Consider the following 14,120-nt stretch of genomic DNA (forward strand, 5'->3'; position numbering starts at 1 on the left):
ATTGCAACAAAAAATCCCATGGGGCCCAGAAAGCATTTTTCCCATAAGCCGTAATAGTAAAAGAGAAGCCTGTAAAACTGTTCTCAGGACACCTCCAGCTGTCACCACTGTTAATTGCTAATCTTTGTATTCCATTTTTTTAAGTCATGGACTTTTAAACCGTCAAAAAGTTTTCTAAAGGCCAGAAAAGCCCCCCCAAAGTCTCATTTTCAATGGTGACGTCACAGCTGTGTGCGTGAACTCCCAAGCGCGGTCGTGCTGTGTCTCGGGAGCGAGGATGCCTGTTGGCTTAATGACAGCTCTGAACGGGGCTAAACGTGGTGGGGAAAGTGAATTAAACGACTCCAGGGTGAGTCTTTTTCGAGACAGAGTTGTGATACAAGTTTCATATTTTAATGGCATGTATTTTTAAATGCAATTTTAAAGGTATTTTGGCGTTAAATCACCCGCTTAATGACCACATTTTCGCTTACTGCCGTCCACTGCTGTGGAAAAGTCAAAAAGTTATTTACCATGCATGTGATAGTGTCGGTGATGATGACTGTTTAATATCCTTTTCATCCTGTCATAACGACCTTTTATTACGGTTTGAACCGTCTCAGTCTGACGGCCTGGAGTCATGCAGTCTGCAGCAGAGCATACTGATGATGATGCAAGTATAAACGACAACGCAATAAATAATAAAGCTGAATAAAATAGAAAAAAAAGATAAAATGAATTAAGAAATGCACATTTTAGTTACGTAATGTCAAAGCATTCTCTATTTAAAGAAAGTAAAAAACAACAGTCAACATGCAGTCACATGTTATTCTCTCACTTGGCTCTTACAAACTATTTTTCTCAGGTTTGCAGACTGTGATCACAAATTAAACCATTTTTACTTGGGACAGATTTGTTTGAGCCTTGGAAATATTTTACAATTATTTTTTTTATACATATACACAATCAACTTAATGCACATGAATAATGGCACTTGCACTTCGGTAGATATTTGCACTTTATTGGATTCGCACACAACATTGTTTACACATCACAGCAGCTCCGCCTGAAAGGGAGAGTCAGGATCCTGAATAGAGGAGACTGGACATGCTGTATCACTTTGTTAGTGTTTGGTGGAACATGTGCCATCATTACTGTGTCTCACATGTGTAGACTATAGTGCCATCAGTGTGTGATGTAGTTGAGTCACTGTGTTCAGTATGAAACACTAAACAGACAGTCGCTCTGGCCACAGGCTCAGCTCTCTCGTCTCTGTGGCACCGTGAGTCCACGACACGTTACGCGCCCCGTAACATGTAATCTGTTGTTTATGACAGATCGGACTACACAAATACACACAACATAACATGTATATGATAATCCATCGATCCACCGATTGACTTCGCTGAAAACAAATGCATACGACCGGAGGAGGGTTAGGAAAACAGCGGAGAACAACGTTTTATCCTTACTTAAAAAAAATAAAACAACACAAATTTACCATGTATAGTCTATAACCATGACTTTGAGAACATCATCGGTTGATGTGCGCTATAAATCCATCATTTGATTGTGTAGATCTGTCGTTACCAGTCAAACTCATCCACAAGCACTCATGAGCGCGCAGCGCTTGTCCAGAACGCAATTTGCTCGTTCTCATTGCCCCAGGGCATGATGGGAGGCCCCAGAGCATCATGGGGGGTGACTCAACTGCGCATGCTCTATGGGCCCCATAACGCGGAAGTAAACCCGGAAGTCAGAAACTTTTTCGGCGTATGCGCCAGGCGAGCAACTCCGTTGAAATCAACGGCGGCCATTTTCCGGTCCTGTATCCACTAATAATACATCCATGGTCCGTGCCTGCATATAACTGATAGTAGCACAGCAGACATGTAGCAGGTAGCCCCCGTCTCCGGCTCCAAAACAAAGTAGTGACTGCTTTACTGCAGATAACGTTTTGGTGCTCTCAGGTCTGGTCTCTCATGCCAGCAGCTAACGCTACAGGCTGTAGCATTAGCTGTACCGTTAGCTGTAGCCTACAGCTAACAACGACGAGCTGTAGCCTACAGCTAACGCTACGGCTAACGCTACACACGTATTACATGTATACCAACACACAGAAAAACGGTCAGAGGACAGTCTCCCAGAGCAATGACATCTGCCAAACTACAGCAGCTCCTCGGGCTGTCACACAGTCAGCAGTGCATTCAGACAAGACACGCTTCTAGAAGTTTGCTTACACACTGTCCTTTAGCACAACATGCTAATGAATGAACGTAGCTCACTGGCTGTGAATAACAGACCAGTTCATACCGTTTCCTCTGCGTGTTCACCGCGAAACAGCAGCTAAACGTCCGCGAACAACTGACACACACAACTGAGACGATGTCACACCGTCTCCTCTGTTTGTTCACCGCCGAGCAGCAGCTCACTGTCCGCGAACAACTGAGACATTTCACCCCGTCTCCTCCCCATGTTCACGGCGGAGCATCGGTTCACCGGCCGGTTAGAAGCGATAAAATCTCAATATCCTAATTCATTTTCTCAATTCACCGTCATGTTTTACAAGAGTGCCGATATGACACATTAACGTTTCGTATCATTAACATTATCGTGAATCCTCCGGCCTGTAAGCCCAACGTTGATAACTTCACATGTAATGTTGGCTCAGCCTCATATTTACACCCACGGTTAGCGTTAGCTCATGTGCTAAACGGCCAAAGTAACACAAACTACACTGTTTTTTAAATACTTACAGCTCCATCATTGACAGTGGGTATGGATCCATCTTTTAAGGGACAATCTCGTTGCCAGTCCAGCGTTGTACTGACCCTGGTTGCTGAAACAGTCCGACGTCAAGTGACTGGCACAGACCATAACGCTTCTGCTCACTGAAGCTGGGACCCTGATAAATAAAAAGTAGCCTCTTCGCTCTGATATCCTCTTTGGTAGGAGCGATGTAGCGAAACAGGAGGATCCGTGCATCCGACGACAGAGCAGCAGTGCTCGGCTTTCGGGTTGTACATGGTAGCGGTCAGGCTGTCGCGTACAAGTTAGCGAGGACGAGAAAATGGCGGATCCTCGTTCAGGTAGCTGGCGTAATGTGGGAGGAGATACGCAAAGAGTATGCAAATCACCCGGACTGTTACGTCACAATCCAGGTGAAATCCAAACGGCTCGTTTAGAGACTCAATTCCGGACTCTGCCAGGTACAAAATATTGACTGAGTTGTCAAAACTCATGCTTAAGGGGTGGGGAGGCACTCCGGATACGCAAATATACATACTAAAGCAAGGAAAAAGTCAGTTTTGCATAATATGTCCCCTTTAAATATTTTGAATGTTGATTTCTCTTCATTTGTTTCTTGCTCCCTTGGATATTGATGATGATGACGATGATGATGATGATGATGATGATGATTTTTTTCATATTCACCAAGATAGACCAGTCACCTGTCCAATCACTGTGGACAATTATGAGAGGACATTCGTTCCTATCTGATAATAAGAGTTGGATCTGCTCACCATGAGGAAGAGCGGCTTGTCGATGTTGGACAGGATGTGGATGGAGTTGGTGGTTACGGACTGAGCTCCAGCACACCAGGCCAGAGTGTAGAGCCACGGCTGGCTGATCACATACAGGTTCGTACTGATGTTCTCTGACTGGTACTTACTGTAGAGACAGAGGAAGGAAGATATAAAAAAAGTCACTATGTTGTTTAAATAATCCAGGAGAAACACATTTAAGTCTCCTGTAAACTTACTCACCAATAAATCTATACACAACAGAAAAAAAACACATGACGTCTTGGACTGAGATTACCAAAACAAAATCTGATCAGCTGATCTGCTGTTATCAAGGCAGTACTGCAACACACCAGGACAAACTGACAATATTTATATTATACAAGGACATTAATAACTTAATGTATTATAATTACTTAATTTACAACAAATAATTAGTCATTTGTGGTACACAGCATTTCACAAAGTTTATAAAGTTTCCCCTAACTCATAGTTAGACTCCTTTTTAAGGAGTCTGGGTCTGATTTTCCGCAAACTCAAATTAATCATGGCCAGGATTTGCTCTGGCGGACACAGATGCAATTTTCTATGAGGATAATGAGAATGCATTAAAATACCAAGTGTACACGCAGGCAAGATCGGATCATTTATTATCAGGGATAATGTGTCAAGATACAGATCCCATTTTAATACCACGTGTAAATAGGGTGGGGTGGAAAGAGCTCCTCTTCCTCAATTAGGGGCACAAAATATACTGACCTAGAAGAATGTCATACGTGCAAATGTCCAGAAATCCCCACAAAACAAGGGTGACCTTCCTCACATCTTGTTTGTTTACTCTAGCTATAACCAAAGACAAAACACAGAATTCTCCTCCAAAAGGATGTAAATCAACATTGGCAAGAAGGAAGAAAAACTGCAAGATGGTTGATGGTTACAGGATGGAGGGAGGGTACGAGGAAGAGAGCAGCACACAAACACACACACACACACACACACGCACACAAACACACACACACACACCCAGTCCCTGACTGCCTGTTGGGATGAAAGTGTCCTTTGAAAGTCTAATGATCATCTGCTGAGGTAAACAGACCGAGAGAGAGAGAGAGAGAGAGAGAGAGAGGGAGAGAGAGAGAGAGAGAGATTTCCTATTATGAGAAAGATCAGAGCTGAGACGAAATCTTTGCCAGGTTATACAACCTGGAGTTGTATAATCTCCAAGAGTTGTATAATCTCATTATTATTTCTGGTTGTGACATCACATGAGGGTCAGCTCAAACGGTGCACTTGTGACTTATTAAAAAGTTGTTGAAAAAGTCAGGAGTACCAGCGTCATGCTTTATCAGCACTTAAATACCCTCTCCAACTCCAGCATTCACCCTGAATGTTATCTAAACTCTTAACACACATTTAAAAGGGGCAGTAAGCGATTCTAGATAGCTGAGCAAAGCAGTGAGCAACATAAAAAAATACTGATTTGCACTGAAATCGATGCACACATTTTACTGTAGCTTCTGTATTTTGTTCCCTTCTTTAATCTTTAATGAATCATTTTCACAGACTGCTGCTGCCATAAAAAGTTACGGATATGAACATGTAACATCAGCGCCTTTTCAGTCACTGTGGCCACTCAAAAATTATACAGGTACATCGGATGGCAGTGTAACAAAAGAAACCTTAAAATAATAACAATAGATGTTTTTAATTAGGCACATTTTCACAGTGGGTAGAAAGATCATGGAGAGTTAAAAACTATATACTGAATGTACTGAATTGTAATCTAATTCTGTTTTGCAAAAAACAATTTAGTGAAAAGCAAAACAACAGTTTTTAAATCATGGATACACCAATCCAATTTTTTCATCTATGATACTAATGCTTTAACTGAGACACCACCGGGTATCTATTTGATACCGGTGCTTTTATTTTTTCCTTATTTAAAATCTCTATGCATCAGTCTGTCTTATCACTGAAACATTGTAGAAACAACAACAATTGTATCATGCATTGACGAAGAAATGTAGATCAAGAAATTGTTTGATGAAAAACATAAGTATTGTAGATGAACTGTTGTGAGAAAGTATCGTTATCTGTACTTTTGATGTGTAAGTCTTGAATCATACCCAGCCCTAGTTTTGATATAGTAAAGCTTGTCCGTTAGAGACAGAGCAGATTTGTTCTTCCCTTCTAATCATCAGTAGATCACTGTACAGATTAACGATAAAATAATCACCATATAAACTTTGACTACCCACTGATTATAGTAATCACACAAACGATGTCTAATGAGCAACTTTTACCACAATTGTTACCACACAATGTTCCAACATGACTCATCCGACCAGGCCTCTCTAGGCAGTGACACCTACGGTGCCATCAAAGCTGATATTTCCATGTTTCAATGAGATATTACAGTGGAGATGAATCAGCAGCACCATGGGGAAACTATTTCAGTGGACTGTGTGAGATCTGTTAAAAACCATCAACGTGTGAGTCACTCAACCATCTTTCTAGCCCTGTTCTTTCCACATTGTTCTCCCACAGCTTCTGTTTATGCTCAAGTACCTCCCACTCATTTCGTTTCTCTTCTGCCACTTATCAGCCTCTCATACCCTCTTCTCCTGTAAACCACCTCCTCTCCAACCCATCTGTACCTCCTGCACTGCTCTCCTCACTCCTATCACTCCGACCAATTACTGAAGAAATCCTTCCTAAAGTTTTCTTTTTCTCTGCTCCTCAGTCTCTCCTCTTTCTCTCTCCTGACTCCTGCCATGAACTTCTCACCCACCTGCCCTTGACCTCCCTCTCTCTCCCTCCCCCTCCGTCCTCTCACTTCCCTGCGGCTGTTCTACAAACACCAAAATGGAGACTCTGGGGACTCGGTGGCCATCTGTACCTTGAGTTACATAACTTCACACGCACACACAGAAAGTACAGACCAGGCTGTTTTATTAGGTAGATGGAAATGATTGCATAACTGTGTTTGAATGTACTGTATGTTTATATTAAGGGGCAATTATTGTCATTTTTTTATTTGTGAAAAACAGTTTTCTGTAAATCTGATATCTGAGATGCAAATCATTTCAAACCAATCTGTTTTTTTTTTAGGTCAAAATCTGTCAATAACAGCGATCTGTTTTCACTGAAAACATCATAAAACTGTGCATAAAATCGTTGTCACATGTCGCAAATCTTTTTCTTAAAATGTCCTAAAAGTTTTTTATGTCATGGCATTTTTAACTTCACTAAATGACTGTGCATGTGTGTGTGTGTGTGTACCTGATCTGCTGCTGTGACATGGTGCTGTAGTGAAGGTTCAGTCTGGTGATGTGGCCGTCTGTCAGTTCCTGAATAGAAGCCTTTTCTCCAGATGTCTGTTGCAGCTGTGGGTCCACAGCCTGGACCAGCTCCCTGTCCTCAGATGGCAGCCACAGCACCTACACATGCACACACATTAAAAAAAACACACACACATAAGCCCAATAAACACATTAAGATACACAAACACACATCAACAAATGCACAAAACACATTGTCACCACTTGCAACAATCAGAGAGATCAGAAGATTTCTCCATCAAGTCATAAGGATCGGTACTGTAGCCCATTTGGGCTCATTGTATTGGTTCAAATTCTGATCCTTATGTTCTCTACTGCTTTTGGCCACCTCTGCTACCAAGTGTTGCAGAAACATGAGAAATGTTTTGGGTCCAGTGGTGCGATTAATGGTGAATTATGGTGTCCATGTAAATCAATTTATAAAACCCTGACTCTAGCTCTCTTTCTCTTGCAAAGAGAATGTGTCATTTTGTCAGCAGTTGCAGGTCATATTAATGTTAATTCCTGTGTAACTTAATGATGGGGAAGACTGAAACTTGGCTGCTGTCAGATTTGTCTGTACCAAAGATCCTTAGTGAGGGAAGACCATCCATGAAGTGTCTCTGTAATTCAGAAAACTCCAACAGAGTGAGGCGTCTTCTCTCTAGCAGATCACATCACATCACTTTCAGTAGTCAGAACTTCCCATTAAACTTTCATTCACATCATTTAATAATTTAATACTTCTGAAAAAAGACCTCTGGAATTCAGAATTTAAGGAGCTTGAGAAAAATGCAAGGGTCCCAGATACATCTTTAATCAAAACTGGCCATGATACAAATTCATTTCTAAAATGTACTCGATACTGCAGAATGAGGGCCCGAATCCAGGTTTTCTTTAATTTAGAGCAAGATGGGATTCAGATCTGAACAACTGATGAATAGCTCTGCTCTGACACGTCAGCAGATCTTTACCTGGTTCCCAAATTAAATTAATGGAAATCACTTTATGTGTGGCCAGAAAAGGCGTAACGGTGACTTGGAAATTTGATTCCCCTAAAATCATCTTTGGCAAAGAACAGTTGAATTCCTCTTGAAAAAAATCAACTATAGTCTTATAAAAGAAAACAATATTTCTGTGAATGTGGCAGCCTCGTCTAGAGTATTGGGCACAAATTGTATTCATACAGGTATGATAGGGAATTCTTTGTTTTTTGTTAAAATAAAAAATATAATATAAATATCCCATAAAACATTTCATATTCTGCTGCTATGTAATGTCAGTTTGATACTCAATTTTAAAGGATTCTGATTGGAACCAGGGTCTTACAACTTGAGTTACTCTTGGGCTTTAGAAATAAAACTGACTTGACAAGTCATACAAAGTACCGTCCATCCACCCCGTACACTTACCTGTGAGGAGTTGATGTGGGCCTGCACCACCTGCAGAGTGATGTTGATGTACGACTGACTGTAGGGATGTCCGTATGGTGGCCTGCGCAGGTCAAACAGCACTAGTCCGCCACTACGGGCCGCTACATCCAGGAACTGGGCTAGTGAGGGAACAGACTGGTTCTGAGCCTGGGAGCAGTCTGCCTCTGACAGGGATGACACGGTACCAAATGGATCCCTCTGTAAGAGAGCGTGTGTTCGGTCATTCAGAGTATTCATAGGTACAGAAAAAATCCAGATTTAACAGTGTATATTTTAAATATTTATAAAAAAAACATTTAAAAAGAGAGAGAATGAAAGAAGATAGAGAGCATCACAGAAACAAAGACAAGAGAAGGAAATCAAGCAGGGAAATGAGACATTGATTTTCTGTTAAGAGGAAGTGCTGAGAGAGAAGGAGGGAAGGCAGGGAGATCTACAGCTGAGTAATTCATGCCAAACAACAGAAAATCAGATTAAAGAACAAACAAATCATCAATAGAATAATATGATAAAAATTGGGCTGATGTCCAGCGGTGTTTGGAGTTAAAACACTATGAGGTTTAACTGTTCGTTATTTTTTTGGAGGGACCCCGTTTGTCTCGTCATAAATTAGTTTAATATTTTCCAGGAAACATCTAAAAAAAAATTTAAAAGAGGAATGAGCCTATTTTACAGTGCACAGGAGGTTAGTGACATTGTTATTGTAGCTGCATCAGCGCTTTATTTCTAATTAATTCTTATTACTTTTCAACATAATCCCTAGAGCACAGACAGCATCCATGTTATTTACATGCAGACGTTGTTGTATAAATGTGGACTCAAATGTTGCCAGTTTCCATGTTCTTACATGACCTTTCTTCTCTCGAGGTTCAGTAAATCATTCAACCTCTGGATTTTATTACATAAAATATATCAAACATCAGCATTAATCTAAAAGTAAACTTCGAGATGTGTTTTCATTAAGCAACAATATTGTATTTTGTGTTGAGAAGAAAGAAAACAGACAGATCTCAAGATACGTTAAAAGTTTTCAGGTTTTTTAAGTCTTTAGGTTGCAGTGTCTGTCATTCAGCCTCCAGTTTGAATTTCACGCTTCAGTGACAAAATGATATTACATTTTTTGATAATGTGCGTTTGTAAGCCTCACCGATAAGAACCAGTCGCCAGCGTTCAGCTGCTGTAGCTCTGCCCAAGTGAACATGGAGGCATCGAGGTGTGTTCGATTTGGAAAAACCTCTGCGACGTTAGTGGTTCTCCTCAGAGTGGAGTCATGCATCAGGAAGGGAACGCCGTCATAACTACAGAGAGAGAGACGGAATATTAACAAGGTGTCAGCGTGAGGACTCAGGATGTTAGCGAGGTGAGAGAGTGCAGGACACAAAAATGAGAGTTAAGTCGTGACGAGTGAATGTGAATGAGAGGAGAGGAAGTGAGGGGAGGAGAAGAGAGAATGATTCAAGTCACCAATAAGCGTTTCATTCTCCAAATCTCTGCTCACTGTTCAAAACACCAGCCATCAAATTAAGTCACACAAGCAATCTCAGTGAGATCAGCCCGTCATCTTAATTAATCACACGATTGATATCAGTTATGTATATGCCCATAAAAACACACACACACACACACACACACACACACACACACAGTAATAAATTTCCTCACGAAACCCTTGACAGTTTAATTACACAGAAAGTGCCTAGCAGCCACAATCATTCATGCAGACCACACACACCTCATTTTTACACACACTACCAGAACTACCAGACTCACTGGGGTCACTAGCAGCATGGGATTAAAGCTAACCCGCTAACGCTGAGTCATGCCATGTAGCTAATCCCCCTGTTTTCAGGCTGTGAATGAGCATGCTCACCCACCAGCCGTGGGCTAATGAGAGGGCTAACGGCTAACTGGATTAGCATGGCAGTAATCACCTTAGCACTGAGGGTAGCACGCTAGCATCTGATCTGTACAATTAGCATCGAGGCACAGACTCAGCATCACTGCACAGTTGACTGAACATCTTGTAATCTCTTGTGTTATTAAATGCTTAATGATTTGAAAATTTCACTTTTGGTGAATTATAATTGGGTCCCCTTGAAACAACTACATTTTATCAATTTTTTCAATCACTCACCAAGGCTCATTCACTGCCAAAGGCCACACCAATTTCAATAATCGAGTTTTAAACTCCTGTAATCTGACTTTGACTGTACTTCAGGAGCATTTTCCTGCTATTAGCTGTTTGGCTTTTAAAATGTATGTTGTTCAAAGAGGTCATGAAATATACGTCATGATCTTCGAACAAAAAAGTGATATTAAAGTTAAGTAAACTAACGAGTAGTATTATCAGAGTCATGACATGTTGTTGTGAGTGGCTGTGGTATAAACGGGCAATGCACTTGACAAACCCCTGGCACCTTGTGGAGTTTTCAGTGTTTCAAACCAAAATGAGAAATAAAACGGGGAGTTGCTTAGCATTACAGGCTATCCACTCCCTCGAGAGGCAGCTGGGCTCACAAGATCACGCAAGAATCCATCTTGCCATGCTTCGAGTTACGCACTTGTGTTTAAACTACAGTGGTCCAGAGCACTACTGACGCCTACGGCTGTGGTTCAGGTGTGATGACAGTGAGAGAAGAAATGATTTGTTTGAAAACAACAATGCCGGGTCCTCAAGAAGCTTAGATGCTTTTGTTCATCAGTATTTATTATTACAAGAATACATGTTCTACAGGCACATAAACTCACACACAGGTAAGAGTCGGTAATACCTGATAGTGACGTCCGTCTCCAGTCCTTCTCCTCCGGCTTCCACTGCCTTCTCAAACGACATCACAGTATTCTCTGGAGCAAGCTACAGACACACACACATCACTATGTCAACATCACCAGAGCTCAGCAGTGAAGTTGATGACAGAATTAAGACAGTTCCAGTCTAACCATGGGCGCTCCTCTGTGTCCGATGAGTTTCGGGGCAGGGCCCAGTGTTCCTGCCTGTTTGATGCAGGGTGAGTACATCCCCAGAGGAACCAGGTAGAGAGAGAACAGCATGGACAGGTACAGACCCAGGACAGCCACCTGACGCACTGGAGACCACACAACAACACAAAGATACTGAGATGAGCATTGATTCAAAAACGTCTTTATCTTTTTTTAATCTTGATACGAGATGTTGGCTTTCTTTCTTAATCCAGGATTTACAAAATCTTATTGCTGATGAATACAAACTTAGGGAGCATTGTGGTTCTCAAAGCGGTTGCTGCAAGAGGATGAGGCAAAATGTATATTGTTGTTCATTTATTGTGTGTTTTTATCAATGTTTTATTACATTTTAAAGAAAGCAAAAAATATAAAAACCAACGTAAATAAAACTTAAAAACTGTGTTTCATTCAATCTAACAAAATGTTGATGATAAATTGTTAAAACCACTAACCACCTGTGCACAGACTATATGCATTTATACTGAGGGTCAGGTAGCTCATTTGAAGGGGTGCACTGATATTAAAAGCAGTTTGGGAACCACTCCTCTAAAAGTACACGAACAACACATTTTTGGTCCTGGTCTACAAATGCAGCCCACTGCGAGGACTTGTCAGGATGTGACTTAATCAGGATTAAATACTGTAAATCGTTCCTGATAGGATCACCATGGTGGTCTGGTGCTGAAACACAGCCATATGGGCAACAGACAGAATGACGGCTGTCTGGTTAGGAGGCAAATCTTACTGGGAAGGTCTTGAACAAAACGACAGGTATTTTCGAGAAAATGGTTCAAACATACAACTGGAAACATAAACTTTATCCAAAGTTCCACAATCTAACGTAAACAGTATATATTACAGTAGATTTTTTGAAAGCTTGTTTAATTATTCTCTGCCCTCACTGTTTTTCACCTGTAACCACGCCCGACAGTGATATCATGGTGTTAAAAAAACTCATCATCAACTCCTCCCTGACACATCAAGGGTTACATTACATCCTGTGCTTTGGCAAGTCTCTCTCCCTTATCTGCTGCCAGGAGAGACCCCCAACATGACTCAGCATCACTTTACCCACTGAATCACCATGGCAACCAGAGACAGTACCCATGGAGACCAAAGAGAGAAGAAAGGCGCAGAGAGACGTAGAGGTCAAAGCCATTCAGTGGAGAGGAAACGGCAGCCAGCCACAGTGCAAGACGGGCAGAGTGACCACAAGAGAAGTGAAAAGAAAAAGACAGCAGCAAAGGGCAGAGCGGGTAAGAGAGTACGTCAGAATGATCAAGAGACCAGGAAAAACAGAGTGAATGAAAGAAGGTGGAAACCATCAGAGAGACGAAGACAAGAGAGCAAAATGAGACATTGATTTTCTGTTAAGAGGAAGTGCATAAAGCGAAAGCAGGAGGGCAGAGAGATCTACAGCTGTGTAATTCATGCCAGACAAGTGCGTCACTTCGCTGAGGGGTTACGTTTGATGTCAGAATAACTTTATTCCCAGCGGGTGGGGCAACTCAGTCATTATGTTATTTCAACAAGGTCCTCCCTTTCAGTAGCTGCTGTTACGTCAAAGAGATTGGTTGTGCTGTTCACTCGATTTCTATTCCTCTGTCTCTCTGTCTCCATAACATTCAACTATTTTGATGTACAAAGGGTCCTAAAGCGCCTGGCTAGGCTGGTTAGAGGTCTGGACTGAGGAAAAGATAAATTATTAAATTGATCAGTTATAAGCATCTAGCATATACCAACTGTTTACATGTTGTCCTTCAGGATGACAATCAATGCTAATAAAGACTTTAAAATAAAATATCATATAAACAACATTTCTGCTAATATGACCTGGCTTTTCAATTATGCACATTTGATGCGAACCGTTGACTAAGTAGTTTTCTTATTATGAAGATAAATACTCAGCGTGCTTACCTTTCTTGTTCATGCGAAAGAAGTGCAAAGCTATCGGCCAGGCGAGAATCGCCATGAGTGAGACTGCAGCCACATGGAGGAAAGGTGCTGTCACCTAAAGACAAGTGATTGGTAAAAGAGTAAGCACAGTCTCAAACATTTCACTCAGACAAGCACAAATTATGACTTTTTATAAACACAATATAAATAGCCACAGTATTAACTGCCTGGCCCGTCGGATTGACTAACCTGCAGGGAGAGGAGGAGAGTCTTCCACTCTTTGCTCCAGAGATCAGACAGGATGGCCGTGGCTGTGACGGAGAACGCCAACGTCACCACGATGCCAGTCTGACACAAACACAGGCGGGAAGAGAAAACACAACTTATGACAACTGAGAACAAGTGGAAACACAATAAGACAGAATTGTGTGACAGTGTTTGTGTTTATTTATTGTGTGTTATACCTTGTGGCTCCAGTGGAGGTACAGCCTCTGACCCTCAGAAAGCAGACACAACGCCAGAACCTGAACAACGTTTAGATTTTTATTAAAAAATGGAAAATAAGGCTTCTTCAAAGAACATTCTCCTACAAGGCATTTGCTTATTTGAAAGTACTTGTTTACAACAAGTTAACTAATATGACACACTGACTTTGACAATATATTGTCTCAGACAACAGCCACGAAGAAAATAATCAACAGATAATTTGACAATTAAAATTCTCGTTAGTTGCAGTCCTGAAGTAAACTCTGTTGATGCAGATTTCTCCCTTACTTCACCTGTGTCCATTTTTCCGAATTATATAAAAAGTGTGAAACACATTGTTTCAAAGCGCTCTTGTTCAGTGAGAAAAACTAAAGTGACACTCAACCAAAACGTTAAGTCAGACCCCATCAGGTGCTCGCTGACAATGTTGTACTACAGGTACAGTAGTTACAACAGAAGTGGTAAGGTCAAGTGTTTTGTTCAACAACACTACAGTAGCT

At 41.3% G+C, this 14,120-nt stretch overlaps 1 protein-coding gene across 2 annotated transcripts in view; it reads right to left on the bottom strand.

Moving 5' to 3' along the window:
• Positions 1-14,120, bottom strand: part of gdpd4a (glycerophosphodiester phosphodiesterase domain containing 4a) — a 40,998-nt gene that overhangs the window by 8,803 nt on the left and 18,075 nt on the right. For both annotated transcript variants that reach the window (XM_084351157.1, XM_084351158.1), the window contains exons 6-14: positions 13,599-13,658; positions 13,384-13,482; positions 13,156-13,249; positions 11,197-11,342; positions 11,028-11,110; positions 9,404-9,554; positions 8,236-8,454; positions 6,786-6,943; positions 3,504-3,651 (exon numbers count right to left, since the gene is read on the bottom strand). In XM_084351157.1, coding sequence (XP_084207283.1) covers positions 3,504-3,651; positions 6,786-6,943; positions 8,236-8,454; positions 9,404-9,554; positions 11,028-11,110; positions 11,197-11,342; positions 13,156-13,249; positions 13,384-13,482; positions 13,599-13,658 — 1,158 coding nt within the window. The remainder of the gene's footprint in view (positions 1-3,503; positions 3,652-6,785; positions 6,944-8,235; positions 8,455-9,403; positions 9,555-11,027; positions 11,111-11,196; positions 11,343-13,155; positions 13,250-13,383; positions 13,483-13,598; positions 13,659-14,120) is intronic.

The sequence above is a fragment of the Pagrus pagrus genome (assembly GCF_965226575.1).
Source record: "Pagrus pagrus genome assembly, chromosome: 4".
NCBI classification, from domain to species: domain Eukaryota; kingdom Metazoa; phylum Chordata; class Actinopteri; order Spariformes; family Sparidae; genus Pagrus; species Pagrus pagrus.